General features: G+C 40.0%; 1 protein-coding gene and 1 long non-coding RNA gene across 2 annotated transcripts in view; one reads left to right on the top strand and one right to left on the bottom strand.

Annotated features, from left to right (window-relative positions):
- Window positions 1-18,648, bottom strand: part of LOC311005308 — a 457,476-nt gene that overhangs the window by 110,493 nt on the left and 328,335 nt on the right. The window lies entirely within an intron of this gene.
- pde8a (phosphodiesterase 8A) overlaps window positions 11,543-18,648 on the top strand; it is a 109,379-nt gene continuing 102,273 nt past the window's right edge. The window contains exon 1 of the mRNA XM_083996808.1: window positions 11,543-12,537. Within this exon, the coding sequence (XP_083852934.1) occupies window positions 12,364-12,537 (174 nt within the window). The 5' untranslated portion in view covers window positions 11,543-12,363. The remainder of the gene's footprint in view (window positions 12,538-18,648) is intronic.

Genomic DNA, 18,648 nt, shown 5'->3' with positions numbered 1-18,648 from the left:
CGACATCTCAGAGTCGGTTGGCGCCATAAAGCGATAAAACGTTTCCTGTGTGATGAGACTGTGGTCGTTCTTCTGAAGACTGGATTCTTACGTGAATCCAGAGAACGGCAGATTAATTAAATATTCATCTATATCCAGGAACATCTTCACTTACTTTAAATTTAAACTTTAAAAATAAACACATATAGTGAAGGAAATATGGAGTAAATGTAAACGAAGGACTGTCACTCATCTACAGTAGCAGACTCATTGTGTTATATGGGTGTATGATTATACTGGCAGATCGTTAAATGAGACTGGATGAATGGGATCAGTTGGATTAAAGTTTGATGCTACATCGTGTATGCTAAAGTTCATAAAAGTATTTATGATCCTATACAACAATGAAAAACAACATTCATTCATTTAAAAACTCACTTTTATTGTGTTTTCTGTTGGATTTTTTTTATAATAAAAACTTATTATTTCAAACACCACGGGTCTCAGTTTTTACTATTTCCCAGTGTTTTCTCTTTTTGTCTTTAACTCATCTTATTTTATTTTCATCTGTACAAGCCACTCCTTGTAACTCTGTTGAGAAAGGTGCTGTAAAATAAAGATCATTATTATTATTATTTCTATTTCCCGGCTTTGGACACCATGTGTTGAAGTGGATCACAGAGATACGACAAGCACAGTGTGTTCAGATAAAACACAAACTGTTGAGACTGTGTGTGTTGCGTCTGGACTCAACACACACACACACACACACACACACACACACACACACACACACACACACACACACACACACACACACACACACACACACACACACACACACCATTATCTCTTCTGCAGCAGCTTCAAATCCATGTGCATCTTTTTACTGCACTGAAAATAAACTGTAACATTTGTATTAATGTGTTTAATATTAATCAACTGGAAAACACAAGCGAGAATTGAATTGTTAGTGATTTTAAGTTTTAAGTTGACACTGTCTGTGTGGCATATTTGTATTTTATTGCACTTTACTTGTGTATCTTATGGTATTTTAATAATGGTATGTTTTTATTGACCTGTACAGCACTTTGGTTGTTTTTAAAGTGCTCTATAAATAAAATTTGAGTAGAGTTGACCCTCTTTTATAATAACAGAACATTTAACACATTAGTAATCGCTAGACCAGTGGTTCTCAACGTGGGGTCCAGGGACCCCCTGGGGTCCTTTAGAGGGGTCAAGGGGGTCCACAACTTTTTCTTTAAATTTTACCAGTTTTTTCTAGAATATTTTAGTTTTTTGAGAAAAATTTACCACTCTTTTTTTTATTATTTATTTTTTCCTTTTGAAAAAATGTAAGAAATTTTGACCACTTTTTCTAGAATTTTTTAAAAACTTTTTTTTGAGAAATTTTACCACTTTTTCTGGAAATTCTTTTACTTTTTTCCCATCACATTTTTTTCTAGATTTTTTTTTAAATATTTTTGAGACATTTTTTTTACCACTTTTTCTAGAATTGTTTTTGAGAAATTTTTACCACTTTTCTCTGGAACATTTTTAACTTCACTTATCACTTTTTTTTTCTCTAGAATTAAAAAAAAAAATATATATAGGCTATATTATTTGAGAAATGTTACCACTTTTCTCTGGAAAATTTTTAACTTCACTTATCACTTTTTTTCCCTAGAATTTAAAAAATATATATATTTTTTTTTTTTGAGAATTTTTCCCACTTGTTCTAGAAATGTTTAAATGTTTTTGGAGAAATTGTACCACTTTTTTCCATAAATTTCTCTATAATATTTCCAAAAATCCACGCCATTGGCCCTAATTTGAACGTATGTTTAATAAAAATGTAACATTCTTCAGTCTCAGAACAAATATATGTGTATTTCTGGCATTTGCTTCAAAATTTTGTCCAATGGTGGTCCGTGGTCTAATTTGTCCTTGATATAAAAACCTTTGAGAACCACTGATGTCTCTTGAAATTCTATATTTGGTTTCAGTTTCAGTGAACCAATAGAAATGTCCAAACAGTTCAACAAGTTGTAGGCTACTGTAGATGAGTCCCATGTGTATAATAGTATTTGAAGTATTACTGCTCTGATTCTTTATGAGGCTCAAGAAACTAAATATTTTGTCAGAAACAAAAAACTCTTTCTGTCACTTCTCTGTTGAAGCTGGTTTGTCGCCCCCTAGTGGAAGCAGCACAACAGACTGCACCGCTCCAACAGAGTTCATGTACATGATGCAGGATGTGTTCAAGATGCACCGTTAAACACAGTGTCTAGTAGTCTACAGTTAAAGTTCATGTGGTGAAGATGTGGAGCTGCCTTCGAGGGTTTTCTGTGCACATTGAGTCCAAAGTGTCGACAGTTTTAACCTGAAACATCGACCTCTTCAACCTCGACATGTCGTTCACAGCTCAGAGTCTGACGCCGCTCTACACACTAAAAAATGTTGGGTTATCTCTGTAACCCAATTTCTGAGTTATTGGTGTTGAGTTAAATTTTTGGGTTGTTTTTCCAGAGTTTAATCCATTTTCAGGGTTATAGGGCTATGAATTTAACCCAATTCCTGGGTTGTGCAAGTAATTGGGTTATTTTTCAGTGAGTAACCCATTTGTTGGGTTGGGTTGGGTAATTCTGTGACTTAACCGGCCGGTAACTCTTGGGTTGAATATTCAACCCAAAAGTTGGGTCAAAAAGATTAACCCAACCCGTTGGGTTAAAATAACCCAAAAAAGGGGTTTGTCCTTATTTGAACCAGCAGTTGGGTTAAAATTGGGTTAATTTTTAACCCAACTGTTTTTAGTGTGTACGTAGATTCACATCAGTAAGAGTTCAGTTTTATCTCCCATCAGGTAAAAGAAAAGAGAGAAAAAACACTCACTAGATAAGAATAAAGATTCTGTTCTCACTCAACATCATTTCCTGAAAAAAAAAACTTAAACGTGTCTGAAGTTTAAAAAAAATAAAATATATAGCCTATTGTGTGAAATGCAAACTACAGATCTGACATATTTACAATAAGAGCAGCTCAGTCTAAAAGGAGTTGTGTGTTGTAGCCTACGAGATGAAAAGTCCCAGACTGACACATCAGCAGTAGATATATAGTGCAGATAAGACAGTGAACGTAACACAAACATCTCTCAGACAGACTCACATTCTCTGCAGCTGAAGAACGAAGCAGCAGCACAAAGTACGGTGTGATGTGATGATAAAACACACAGAGAGACGACACAAGTGCAAATAACAGCGACAGTAAACGTGTCATCTCCTCATGCATAATGCAGCCAGTGTTATTGAAAGCTTATATAAAAAAATAAAATAAAATAAAAAGCCGAGGCGAGCCGGTTTATGTGCCGTCATCTGTCAAACGAAGGTTTATTCAACACTCAACATTCTTCCTGTTAAACTTGTGTGTACTTGTTTTATAAAAGCTATAAACCATTTGAAGCTGTAATTTACAGTCATTTGAATGTTGCAGATGGTTTTGGTTTTTATTCCTTCATGCCCGGACTGAAGCAGCTTTAACACAACCAACCAACAACAACTACAACAACAAAAACACAAAAAAAAAACTCCAATCAGCACTATCGACATTCAGGGCCGTTGCTAGGAATTCTGGGGCCCCTTAAAGAATACTAAAGTGGGCCCCTCCCTCTAACTTTTCCTTTTTTTTTCTTAGACTACGTATGTATTATCGTTTTTTATTTAGCCTTCTTTGTTTTGATGCTAATGCAGCATTACACTGCAAAAACTCAAGTATCTTAGCAAGAATATTTGTCTTATTTCTAGTCAAAATGTAATTTCTATAGTCAAAACAAATCTCATTATACTTAAAATAAGACACATAAGTAGCTTGTTTTTAGACACTTTTTTACTTCTTTCAAGCAGATTTTCACTTGGAATAAGTAGAAAAAATCGATAGTGGAGCAGATTTTTCTATTTATTGTGAATTTAAAGCAGATATCAGCTTCGCGGCCGTTTCGGCTAATGCTGCGTTCAAGGCAGGCTTTTGAAACCGTAAGTTACAGCTTCAAGTCACAACTACGACTTGGTAGCGTTCCAGGTAACCCGTAGCTCGTGTTTTTACCATCCTGTTGTCTGTGAAAGTTCCCTATAACGGCCACTCGTAACTTCCGACCCGTGAACTCGTACCAGATCGAACTGGTATGACTTCACAGGAAGGAAAAACACAAAGTACGAGTTTCTTTGAACGCACCATGAGTTAGCAGCCCCCGCCCTTGTCAGGCATCAATTGGTCCTCGTGCTACGTCACCACATTCACGCGCATCCCTTGGCTGCACACACAGCCCTTCATGCCGTTCTCTCTCCTCATTGGATAACACTTGTATCCCACAAGGAAAATTTTCTCCTCGGGTTACAGCAGAGCAGAGTGACGGAGAGACTCGTGTTTAGGCTGAAATACTTCATGTAAGTGATTGCTGACGGAAAATAGGACTATTTAGGACTTATATTAACAAAAACATTCCACTGATATCTGCTTTAAGTGAAAATGATCTAAAAACAAGTAAATTTTTAGGTAATGAGTCTTATTTTAGGTGGAAAAAGATATTAGTTTTGACTAGAAATGAGACATTTGGACAAGAAATAAGTCAAATATTCTTGGAAAGATGTTGAGTTTTTACAGTGTACTATGAGTATCAGTCAGGGTCTTACGCAGAATAAATCAGTCATACAAAGATTAGACTACTGGGGTTTTTTATGGGCCCTACTGGGCGCTGGGCCCCTAGAGTTATCATCACCTTTCTCCCCTATACAACGGCCCTGTCGACATTAAAAAACATTTGATCGATCAGAAACGTGAAAATGTTGCTGGTCTCAGTTCTGCTGCAGCTTTTAAACTGTTTGAAGCTTATTGTTTTGCGAAGGTATCACACGCACACACACACACACACACACACACTGGTGCCATTTGACACACTTTAAAGGGGAACTCCACCAATTTTACACAGTAAAGGTCACTTGTCATGGGGAGTGCTGCTGCTCCGACTCTGAGGACCTTTGTTGATTCTGAGAAAACAGCCCTGATGATCTTACACCATCAGGACAAAAAGCCTGCATTATGTGAGTTTGTTGCTGTTGCATTATGGGAAACGAAGGGCGGAGACCACCACTGGGAGCTCATCTCTGTGTTTAAAGGGACAACGAGGAGTTTTGGAAAAGCGAAGCCAGGTGAAGACAGAGAGCCTCTGTTGTCACGGTAACAAGTCACAAGTCATGTAGTTAAAGATCACAATTGCTCTGGAGCTTTTTAATTAAGGTAAAAATGTAGCATAGGCTATATAGCCACGGGAGAAATCCTGCTTAGTTCCTCTTTAAAGGGATAGTTCAACATTTTGGCAAATTGGCCCATTGCCATAATCCCTATAGTCATAGCAGTAGGTTCGTTACCTTTAATTGTCGGTGCAAGGTGTTATTAGAACGGCGGAGCAGAGCCGTGAGCTGCTCAGAGCTACGCTACGGAGGCTCATTATAGGATTTCTTGGTTTCCCTCATCAAACTCATCAAATACACAATCCAACAACTCCACAACGCTCTGGTGGACAAGTTGTGAGCTGCACATTCACCACGCTATGAGATAATAACACAACGTTACCACACAGAGTTGTTTTAGAGGGAAATACAGAGACTGATGATGAAAAACTGTCCCTGAAGGCAACGTGCATCAGCGGTTTTGCATGAATTTCCCTCTAAAACAACTCTGTGTGGTAACGTTGTGTTATTATCTCATAGCGTGGTGAATGTGCAGATCACAACTTGTCCACCAGAGCGTTGTGGAGTTGTTGGATTGTGTATTTGATGAGTTTGATGAGGGAAACCAAGAAATCCCATAATGAGCCTCCGTAGCGTAGCTCTGAGCAGCTCACGGCTCTGCTCCGCCGTTCTAAAAACAGCTTGCACCGACAATTAAAGGTAACGAACCTACTGCTATGACTATAGGGATTATGGAAATGGGCCAATTTGACAAAATGTTGAACTATCCCTTTAACAACAGTTCAATGCATAATAATAATAATATTAATACGGTGCTGCCCTTTCCCTCAGTGACTGAAAACATGTGACAAAGCTCCATAAAAAATTAAAAAGCATTCAGTTCATCCCAGCTGGAATACCTTCAGCTGCATCAAACAGCCAGTGTGTCAAGTGACAGAACCATGTGATGCCTCCAGTGTGTGTGTGTGTGTGTGTGTGTGTGTAAATCAGCCGCTCCCACATTATGGTCTCATATTATTATTAGTTTGTATCTGGTCTGACAAATGTTGTGTTCAGGCTCAGCGTGGATTTTACAGAAACAGAAACAGAAGAGTTCATATTTCAGCTGCACATGTTCGTCGCTCCGTCACAAAGTCGGTTTATTGACAGTGTGTTTATATTACTGTATATATATGTATATATACAGTATATATATCTTGTGTTTTAAAATAAAGAAGGGATATTATTCTATACCGTGTCGGCCTGTCTGATCCCACACTGTTCTACTTAAATAATACGTACGTAAATCATCAGATAGCTATGGAAGTACCAGTTTCTGCCAGTGAAAGAAAATAAATATCCCTAAGATAAGTGATAATTATGAGATGAAAACTCATAATTGTGAAATAAAAAGTCATAATTATGAGATAAACACCAGGATTATTAGATTAAAAGCCAACATAATGATACAAAGATAGATAGATAGATAGATAGATAGATAGATAGATAGATAGATAGATAGATAGATAGATAGATAGATAGATAGATAGATAGATAGATAGATAGATAGACACAAAAACAAAGTAGCTACCTAAAATGCATAAAAACATAATGTATAAAAACACAATAAGTAAATATATAGCTAAAAAAAAAGTTACAGTAAAATGCATGAGTAGGTCCAGAATGTGAGTAGGTGAGTCAAATGGAGGAGTTGTACAGTTGTATTGCGGTGGGTATGAAAGATTTTTTTTAAAGTCATAATTATCTGATAAAAAAAAGTTGAAATTATGAGATTAAAAATGTCATAATTTTGACTTTATCTCATTTTGATGTTCTCGTGATTTACCTTAGGGATATTTATTTTCCTTCACTGGTGGAAATGGGCTTCCATAGATATCTATCTGCTGTTTATGAGGAGATGAATAAATAATTTCTGCAGTAAATGATTCTTATTGTTTCGTTTGATTGGGAAACAGTGAACAAAAAAAAAAAACATGTAGGTGTGTGTGTGTGTGTGTGTGTGTGTGTGTGTGTGTGTGTGTGTGTGTGTGTGTGTGTGTGTGTGTGTGTGTGTGTGTGTGTGTGTGTGTGTGTTTGTTTGTGTGGGAAACTTCTGTTATTTAAACATGAAGGGACTTGGACAGCGACTTTTACAAAAAGAGGAACTCTGGTCACCTGACACAGTTCATGTGAATCATTGATCAACTCCAAACTGATCAAAACAAAACCAGTCATATCATATCCAAACATCTTTAACATCTGTGATTGTCATTGAAACATGAAAACGTGTTGTGTGCAGCGCAGCAGATCATGGGATGCACCGACGGTTCACATGGTGTTAATGACGACAAAGTGTTGGAGGCTCACAGATATTTTTGTCTTCGCTTGATCATATGATGAAAAAAAAAATGAAAAAAAAAAAGAACGGTGTAGGCAACAACAGATTCATTCTGAGTGGCGACGGAGCAGCACAAAGAACTATATATATAATAATAATAATAATAGATCCTTGTCACCACAGGTCAACCCATTGGTCACATGACACAAGACAGGTTGAACCATAAAGACTATTTATTATTACCCATAATAAACTGCAACTCAATACAGAAATACTTCCACTTATACTGATTCAACCGCACAACAGAACCAATATAGATAGATAGATGGATGGATGGATGGTTGGATGGATGGATGGATGGATAGATAGATAGATAGATAGATAGATAGATAGATAGATAGATAGATAGATAGATAGATAGATAGATAGATAGATAGATAGATAGATAGATAGATAGATAGATAGATAGATAGATAGATAGATAGTTAGATAGACAGACAGACAGACAGACAGACAGACAGACAGACAGACAGACAGACAGACAGATAGATAGATAGTAGATAGATAGCTACCTGGACTTCATCATTAGCAAAGATGTACAAAGACATTTACAATTTGATGAAATTAGTGAGAAATACAATTCTGGTGTGAACATTCACCAGGTGGTTTGGAGGTTTGTCCGTGTTGTTTTGAGAATGTAGTTTCTGTTTAGAGAAATGAGCCAAACCAACGGAGAAAAACTGCAACTACAAAACTAAAGGTGAAAGAAAACTTAGGGAAGAGTGGGGTAAGTTGAGCCACTTTTTGTATTCAGGATCACTACATCAAGACAATTATAGTTTTGTTGCTAACTAACACATCTGCATATATTTCAGGATGTTTTGCATCCCTACAAATTAACAGAATGAGTGTAAATATAACTGTTTTTAAAACATAGCATGTTCAAAAAAAGTGTCTTGTGACTCAACTTACCCCAAATTACCCCCACACCAACTCACTGAGATTTGGGGAGTTTTGCAATTACGTGGCATAGAGTAAACAGTAAAGTTTGGCACACTATAAACAACTTTTCCTGTTTATAGGAACATACTTACTGTAATCACAAACATACAGAATCTTGATTTAATCATTTGGACATATACAGCCAAAATACATTCATTAAGTGTATAGGATAGGTGGCTCAACTTACCCCACAGCTACCTTAGCTTGGGTTTATTGCTCTCACAGCTAAAATGGTGCATTTTCATGCTAAGTTTACTACCTCATGTTGTAGCTCATAGATACCACAACCCAGGTATAAAACACATTTACAATCATCTCTTTTGGTCTAAACACAATTCTCATGAAACTTATGATCGACAAAATTCACTTTCGAGAGTGAAAAATGATTTTTTTTGGTCATAAATGTTAAACCACTTTACTCACGTGGTTCTAACCTTCACATGCTATTTCTTTCCTATAGTTTCCTAGAAACAAGGGGTGGGTCAACTTACCCACTGGCTCATCTTACCCCACTCTCCCCTACGTTCAGTTTCAGTGGAAGCAGAGTTCATCATCGTTCTAAACCAGCACATCGTAGTCTGAGGTCTTTAGTTTTCCAACAGGCCGCGGTTTAGTTTGCCCACGACCGATCCAAGGAAGGAATCCAGAGAAGCTCCGGGTGAACGTGACGCATCCTAGTGGGAAAGTAAAAACTAATAAACACATGTTTAAGTGCAAGTTTAAATAAAAGTTGAGTCAACTCTGACTCTGTGACCTTCATCTGATGACTGGATTAGTTCTCAAGGAAAACCAACACAAACAGGAAGTCGGTGAAATAGATACAACACAATGAACTCTGGGAAAATGGAGCAGGCAGCCATGTTTTTTTTCCTGAGATTTCTGATTATTTCTCAAAATTATTTCCCATCACACAGTTTATTTGTTCATTTATACTTTAGAAACTGTTTAAATGTGTGTGTGTTTTTTTTTTTTTTTAATATTTTGTAGTTTTACAGTATCAGGATTAGTGAATGCATCCTGGACCTCCTCTTCCTCCTCCTTTAAAAAAAAAAAAACTTTATTAACAATTATATAGGCTACAAAACAAAACGCATCGATGTAAAGAAAAGCATATTAATTAAATACATTTTTTTCCTAAATAAAGTTTTGTTTTTAAAGCCTTTGGCATTTCTAGTCCACTGATGTCGGTGCTGTATTGTATTAATAAAGTTCCTTCAAAAAAAGCGTAAAAGTTGGTTTGCTGTCAGTCCATTTCTTTTTGTGGATATGAATAGATAATAGAGCCAAATAGATGGAGGACTTTTTTTCTTTTACAAAGCATGTTATAAAATGAACAAGGGGTGTTTTCTGTTATAATAATACAATAAAATAAATAATTTATCAAGTAAATCTTAATATAGGCTATATAAGAAAGAAATACATATAAGGGGAAAAAAACAGGGAAATATAACTTTTCCATTGCTTCCAGATGTATTCGGGTTTAGTTTAATAGGCTATATGAATTCATCTTTCTAATGTTTTTTTTTTTGTTTTTTTTGCTGGATACACTGTATTTTGTGTATAATTTTGAAAGATACTTCCTTGATCTTATTGTTATTTTGTAGTTTAGGGTCAGTGAATGTTTCCTGGTCCTCCTCTTCCTCTTCCTCTTCCTCCTCTTCCTCCGTCTCTGTTTACCTGATCAATAACAACTCACCGGGCTCGGCTGTCCGTCGGTTTGCCCGGTGCGTCCTGCAGCAGTGTCGGTGTGTGTGTGTGTGTGTGTGTGTCGGTCTACCTGCACCGGTCTCTCTCTCTCTCTCTCTCTCTCTCTCTCTCTCTCTCTCTCTCTCTCTCTCTCTCTCTCTCTCTCTCTCTCTCTCTCTTCTTGCTCCTTCATTTCATTTCGCTGCGTTCAAAGTTCCCTCGGAAAGCGGAGCTCCGCCCCCAGCGACCTCCCAGCGCGACGCCGATTGGCCGCGCGCGGCTCATTTGCATTAACGTCAGTAAAGGCTGTAGGTCAATCCTTGCGGGTGCTTTTATTGGATGTGCCGCTGTCAAGCAGTGCTGAAGAATTGGAAGGGCAAACGCCAGAAAAGAAAAAAGGCAGAGAAAAGACAAACAGAGGAGGAGAAAAAGCAGCAGCAGCAGCAGCAGCAGCAGGATTATGTAGCCGGAGCTCGATCCGCTTCACCTCCGCCCGAGCTCCGTCCGGCTCAGACTCACAACTTACGCACACGGAGCTTCTTGTTTCTCTTTTTTTTTTTCCTTCCTTTTCTGTTTTTTTTTTTTAGCTTTTTTTTTTCAGAGTGTCTGTGAAGCGGCTGCTCTCTCTTTCCCTCTCCCTCCCTCCTTCCCTTCTCTCTCTGTGGAGCTGGTACCTCCAACACTCAGCCTGACAGACAGACTGACGCTCCACAATCCACATCCCCGTTCTGCTGGGTGTTTTTTCCTCCAGAATGAGGGAGAGAAAGATCCGCGGAGCCTGGTAGCACCGTGGAGCCTCGTGAGGCGGATCATCCTCCTCCTCCTCCTCCACCGGACAGCGGCAGCGGATGCCTCTGAATGGAGACTGTGCATTCATGAGCAAATAAGCTACAACATCCACCACCGAGAGGAGAGATTCCTTCCTTCAACTGCGGCGGCTGATTTACATGGAGACTTCCTACTGGCTCGGACTACTACTACTACTGGGGCATTATTATTATTATTATCATTATAACAATAATTCTTATTATTATGCTGCAACGGGAAGAAGAATAAGAAGAATCTGACTAATATTTGACCCTGTTGTTGTTGGTTGGTGGTGATGATGATGGTGATGATGAGCCGCCGCGCAGCACCGGAGCAAATAAGTGTCGTGAGAACGGGAACAACAACCGGTTTGATCATCTGAAGTGGAGACCGAGAAGGAGGAGAGGAGAGGAGGAGGTGGGGGGTGAGAAAGAAAAGGGAAGAGAAGCATCCGATTTGATGGCACCGGGTGGGGGAGGAAGACTATAGGCTGCTGAACACACACACACATAAACACACTGTACACCGAGAAATGGATCAAACTATTGCACATTGAAGCGGACTGTGTCGTAGCCTATAAAGAAAGGCCTTCAGACTGGATCACAGAGCACAGAAGTTCAGATTATTGGAGAGGGGGGGGTATATAGCCTATATAAATGATAGGCTACATATATATCTATCTATATATATAATAAAACTAGGCTGTAACATGTTGATGTGGTACGAAGCAGCAGTGGATGGATGAGCGCAGCAGCAGCAGCAGCAGCAGCGGCGCAATAACGGAATCCAAGTTTTGGAGAATCGGACAGCTGCTGTGATTAAAGAGCTCCAATTAGGTTCATGTGAAAAACAGAGGGAGGAAATCAGCTTCCTGGTGTGGGGGGGTGGTGGGCGTGGGGAGGAGGAGGAGGAGGAGGAGTGGACACATACACATAGACATAGAGATATACTGTATATATTATTCATGCCTGGTGCTGCTGGAGAACCGGCTCGGCTGTGCAGGCCTAGCTGATCCATACAGATTATATATATATATATGTATTTATATATATATATATATAGGTATTTATATGTATTGTAAACGAATGAAACCGTAGGAGCAGGAGGAGTGGAGGGGGGAGGAGGAGGAGGAGGAGGAGGAGGAGGGAGGAGAAGGAGGAGGAGGAGGAGGAGAAGGAGGAGGAAGAGGAGTGGACCTTCACAGCAGCAGCGGAGGAGCACAGGGCGAATGACACTCTGGTAGTCACACACACACACAGGGGAAAAAAAAAGGAAAAAAAAAGCACTTGCGCAAAAGGAAGCCGGGCTGAAGTGGGCTGCAGCTGAAGCATGGGCTGTGCTTCAAGTATCCATATCTCTGATAGGGTGGTCTACCACAGTGGAAAAGAGTCCGAGGATTCCCACTCACCCCAGCAGACCAACACCACTCAGCACCAAGGAAACCAAGGAAACCCGGCCTCAGGTCTGGGTCTGGGTCTGCCCCTCAAGCCCCCCAGCTGCAAGGTGAGGAGCCATCTTCACTAACCCTATCTGTGTGTGTGTGTGTGTGTGTGTGTGTGCTGCAAAAACTCAACACCTTACCATGAATATTTGTCTTATTTCTAGTCAAAATGTCATTTTTCTACTTAAAATAAGATCATCACATAAAAAGCAGCTTGTTTTTAGACACTTTTTACTTCTTTCAAGCAGATTTTCACTTGAAATAAGTAGAAAAATCTGATAGTGGAGCAAGTTTTTCTTTCTTATTACAAACACAAAAAAAACTTGCTTTCACTGGCAGATTTTTCTACTTATTTCAAGTGAAAATTTGTTTGAAACAAGTGAAAATGATCTAAAAACAAGTTCATTTTTAGGTGATGAGTCTTATTCTAAGTGGAAAGAGGTTAGTTTTGATTTAAAATGAAAGATTGTGAGTTTTTGCAGTGCTCTGTGTGTTATTAGGTTGATGAATGTCAATATTAATGAGTAAGTTTGCACTTGTCGCTTATTTATTTACTTGCATATTTGCACATGAACATATCGCTGTTGGGAAACCATGTGTTGAACTGATTTACTGAACTGTCAGAGTTGTATGTCCAATGAATGACTGTTGTGTTGTAGCTAGGTGTTGTTGTGCTTTTCTTTTCTAACTTCATTGAACTGGGAGCTGTTGTAAACTGAATTGGCCGTATGGGATAAATACAGTTTTCTGAACTGAACTGAACTGAACGTGCAAATGCAAAAGTTGTTGAGATGAAGTGAAGTAACTGTGCAGTTTTGCATCTTAAATCCTGAGGTTGCACACTGTGAACATGTTGGAAACACATGTTGGTCATTGAATGCAATGTTTTGTTTTATTCTGCAGTTTTAAATGTTGATTATTAGGCCTAGTTGTCTTTATTTTATTTTTTACATACTGTACAGGGCCGTTGCTAGGAATTCTGGGCCCCCTTAAAGAATAGCCCCGACTAAAGTGGGCCCCCTGAACCCCCCTTAACTTTTCCAGTTTTTTTCCCCACTGTGCGTTCACACCAAAATACTTCCAAAGTGTCAAAAACGCTCGAGGGTACGTGCGCTTCAGACAAGACAGCTTCCAAAAACGGCAAATATTTTCAGCCGCTTTGGTCGCTCGTCACGTGACTGACGCTAAAGTTCGATCGCGCTTTGGTCGCTCGCTGAAAATGAATTGACATTCGGCGTTTTGACGCTTTAGCAGCTTTTGGTGTGAACGCACAGTTAGACTACGTATGTATTATCAGTTTTTATTCAGCCTACTTTGTTTTGATGCTAAAGCAGCATTGCTATGAGTATTAGTCGGGGTCTTATGCAGAATAAATCAGTCAGACTACTGGGGTTTTTTGTGAATTATCATCACCTTTCTCCCCGATACAACGGCCCAGATTTTTTTATAAGAGCAGCAGCTCTGACAGCTCTACTGCTGCTGCTGCTGCTGCTGCTGCTGCTGCTGCTGCTTTTATTTTTAATTCAGAGGAACTAGGCCACGATACAGACTCAGGGTCACACAGGCCTCCACTCTCTCTCACCTCAGGTCTTGTTCTCTCTGTGTTTTTTATGTAAGAGTCAGGAGGATCAGGAGGAACAAACACACACAGTTTGTTGGTCACAGCTTTTTCTTTTCTTTTTTTTCTCTTCTTTTTTTCTCATGGTGTTATTGTGCTGGACGTGTAGCATGTGAGTGTGAGTGTGAGCAGTGAACTGAACTCAGCATGAAGCCGTGTGATCGAGGCCTTCGTCGTCGTCTTGGAGTCATTTATAGAAACATTTCACTCAGAGTCTTGTGAATGGAGGAGGAGGAGGAGGAAGAGGAGGAGGAGGAGTTATTAAACACTGAGTGACATAATAGCAAAAAGTTTGCCATCAGTGTTACATCATCACAGAAATAACAGAAGCCATTTGTGTGTCGGACCACAAATAATCACACTAACAGTGGATAACGACATGTGCTGCGCCTGCGTGTGTGTGTCTCTGTGTGTGTGTGTGTGTGTGTGCAGGGACTAAATTGGTGTTTCTAATCAGGATGATGATGATTCTTGTTATTATTATTTGGCAGTTGTGTATTGTATAAGAGAACACACACATTCAGGCCTCAGTGGCTCTGGATTTGATTCCTTGTGAAGTAAAGACGTTGTTTTTCACGTGAACAAGTTTTTTTTTTCATCAAAGCAGAAAGATGCAGGACACTCTGCATATTCATGAACATACAATATGTAATTTCCATCTGCAGTCCCGCAGTTCACACTAAAACAACATAAGACAAGAACAAGAACAAGAACAAAGCGCAACAATATATACAATATATCACACAGTAGCTTCAGTCAGAAGGAGCAAGGAGTAGTAGTAAAGTTAAAGTGCATTTAATCGACAAAGGTGTTGTATAGCGCTGTTAAGATTCATTAAAGTGCATCTGTCATAAAGTGTATGGAGTAAAGTGCCTACTATTTTTAGTAATCTAAAATAAGAGAACTACCCTTAAAGGGATACACCAACATTTTTTTTTTCGTGTCTTGCCTCACTCCTGAGTCCATGACCAGCAGATAGACACCATCCTTTCGACTGTGCGTGCAGTAACAAGGGAGATAGAGCCGTATCGCCCGTAATTAGCTTAGCTCAAACACTGGAAGTGTATGGGTAGTGTTAGCCTGCCTCCACCTAAAGTCGCTAATTAGCTTAGCTCAAACACTGGAAGTGTATGGGTAGTGTTAGCCTGCCTCCACCTAAAGTCGCTAATTAGCTTAGCTCAAACACTGGAAGTGTATGGGTAGTGTTAGCCTGCCTCCACCTAAAGTCGCTAATTAGCTTAGCTCAAACACTGGAAGTGTATGGGTAGTGTTAGCCTGCCTCCTATCCGAGCTGAAATCAGCAGTCAGAAGCTGGTTTAATTTTAGCTCTAAACTCTTTATATCACTTTATCAACATTTCAAACATGTTTAGGGGAGAAAGTAGCCGTTTAGATCAGCAGTGTGTCGTTAGTTTGTCTAAATACCAGCTGTTTACAATTTTGTTCGGACGAATTCTGCGCTACTCAAGCTAGCCGTTGTGACCAACGCACTTCCGGTTACTTTCACAAAATAAAACACCCGTTGCCCTTTACATACAGAAAACTGTGACGATAGAATTTGTGCTTTTACTTTGAAATAGGAAGCTAACCTACCCTCGATGTAGCTAGCTTGAACCAAAATAAACCGTCTTTGCTTGAACCCTCCGTTTTGACCGATCTCGTCCCGTTAGCGACATTTGACCGCTCAAGATGCCTTACCGGAGAGATTTGTCAGCTCTGAGACGAAGATCGGCCCGCCGGTTTCCGTTTAGAGTTGCTGAAGAGTTTCTCTGATGACTTTAGGTGGAGGCAGGCTAACACTACCCATACACTTCCAGTGTTTGAGCTAAGCTAATTACGGGCGATACGGCTCTATCTCCCTTGTTACTGCACGCACAGTCGAAAGGATGGTGTCTATCTGCTGGTCATGGACTCGGGAGTGAGGCAAGACAAGAAAAAAAAATGTTGCCGTATCCCTTTAATGTTTACAGTTATCAGTAAGCCATGTTTTCAGCTGTTTTTTAAATGCTACATATGTTGAATTTGCCCTTATGACCAGCGGTAATTTCAATTAATGTAGCCTATTCCATGTTGAGCAACCATAGATTGATAAAACCTGAAGATGAACGAATGAGTGTGTGTTTGTGTATGTTTTCATTCATGTGTGTGTCTGTGTGTCTGTGTGTTTATGACAGACCGCAGGCTGTGTGTATGCCTCTCTCTCTGTCTCTGTCAGGCTGAATTTTGTGGCCAATCGTCAGGTCAGGATGCAGCGAGGAGCCGTGGTGACAGATGCCCCCCGTGTCACCACGACGACGCCCACTGGGCCTTTGATTGAATTAGTGCTGTGATTGAGTTAGACTAATGGTATACAAATCTCCTTCAGATGGAGAGGGTTAATCCCTCCCTGCTCTGGAAGGTGTCATCTTTATACCTCGGCCCCCAGAGAGAGAGTGGCGTGATGCGTTCGAGGGTCATTGGTACAAACCGCTGCTCTAGTCTGGAGTGGTGTTTATGAAAGATGCTCAGTTTTTATGTGAATGAGTGGAGCTCCATCAGATTCCACTGGACAGGAAACATCTGAAACCTTGATTAGTTGATTAATCAATATTGGTGATTGTTCGGGTGGTTTTTAAAGCAATACTTAAAGGGATACAGTAGTTCAACATTTTGTCAAATTGGCCCATTGCCATAATCTCTATAGTCATAGCAGTAGGTTTGTTACCTTTAATTTGTCGGTGCAAGCTATTTTTAGAACGGCGGAGCAGAGCCGTGAGCTGCTCAGTGCTACGCTACGGAGGCTAATTAAATGGGATTTCTTGGTTTCCCTCATCAAACTCATCAAATACACAATCCAACAACTCCACAACGCTCTGGTGGACAAGTTGTGAGCTGCACATTCACCACGCTATGAGATAATAACACAACGTTACCACACAGAGTTGTTTTAGAGGGAAATTCAGAGACTGTTGATGAAAAACTGTCCCTGAAGGCAACGCGCATCAGCGGTTTTGCACCTTTTTAGTGATCAGTATCTCCTCGTTCATGGTGTCAACGAGGTGAAACAGTGTTTGAAAACCTCTGACCTGTTGACTTCAGGCCTCAGCCCGTTACAACGTTTTCACGGTGTAGTGCGGGAAAATGATCTGCCGTAAACATGGTGTATTTTATTTTGAAAATGAACCGGGTGTTTTGTATTTTGTACACGATTTCCTGTCGCACGCGAGCTGCTCTGTGCTGAATGTATGCACCGTGCTCTCCCTCTTTCGTTCTTTAGTCTCCTCAGACAAAACTTTTAATTTCTTTAGTTTTCTTGCTGCTTCTGCCATGACAGCGGTAATCCTCCCACGTAGGCGTTCATTCGCGGCGACTTCCGTCTTTTTAACGAATGGGGAAAGGGGGAAGTGACTTGTGCCGTAAAGCCGTCAGCACATTTGTAGTTCGGGGTTCCTACCATCCACCTGGAAGCTGCTTAGTGCCAGTGAAGGCAACACAGACCATAATGATACAGAAACCTCAGGCCATGACAGAGGCGTCATTCAACCTGTTGGAAGTCGATGTCACAAAAGTTCTGAAAATGTTATATGAAGGTTGAAAAGTTACTTAGTGTTGGTTGGTTTAAAGCAGAAGTAAGCGATATTTTTGTGTTAATATAAGTCTTAAATAGTTATATCTTCCGACAGCAATCACTTCTATAGAGTGTTTGGTCTGAAACACGGGTCTGTCAGTCACTCTGCTCTGCTCTGAGCCCAGGAGAAAACTTTCCTTGTATCCTACAACCTTTATCCAATGAGGAGAGAGAACGGCATAAAGGGGCAGTCCTCTCTGTGTGTGCAGCCAAGGGATGCGCCTGAATGTGGTGACGTAGGGACGAGGGTGGGGACTGATAACTCCATCGGTTGACAGGAAGTTATGGTGCGTTCAGGGCAACCCGTAACTCGTGTTTTTCCGACCTGTGAAGTCGTACCAGTTTGATCTGGTACGAGTTCACGGGTCAGAAGTTACGAGTGGCCGTTATAGTGACTTTCACAGGTAAAACAGGTCGGAAAAACACGAGTGGGTTGCCTGGAACGCTACAAAGTCGTAAGTCGTGACTTGAAGCTGTAATTTACGGGTTCAAAAGCCTGCCTGGAACGCAGCATTAGCCACAACGACCTGATCGCTTACTTTTGCTTTAAAACTTATATCGTTGTTTTGTCTTTTCACTCTTATTTTCAGACCAGATGAGGTGGAAACAGTCGACATATTGGTGAATAATGTAAATGATAATAAACATCAGTCAGATTCAGGTCAAGTCAGAGTTTAAAGTTTATGAGTCTAATTATTGTTTCTCATTAGTTTTTAGTCTTTGTGCAGCAGTTTGTGGCCTTACACACACACACACACACACACACACACACACACACACACACACACACACACACACACACACTGAAGGATGATGATAATAATCAGCAGCAGCAACATGAACACGTTCAGCGTCTTACAAAACTGAATTAAGTAAACGTTGGCTCTGTGCCGTATCTCTGAGTTCGTGTTTTTTTCTTCTTTTTTTTTTACACTTGGACTTAGAGTGA

The sequence above is a fragment of the Trachurus trachurus genome (assembly GCF_905171665.1).
Source record: "Trachurus trachurus genome assembly, chromosome: 3".
Classification (NCBI taxonomy): domain Eukaryota; kingdom Metazoa; phylum Chordata; class Actinopteri; order Carangiformes; family Carangidae; genus Trachurus; species Trachurus trachurus.
This window is presented reverse-complemented; position numbering and strand designations above follow the sequence as displayed.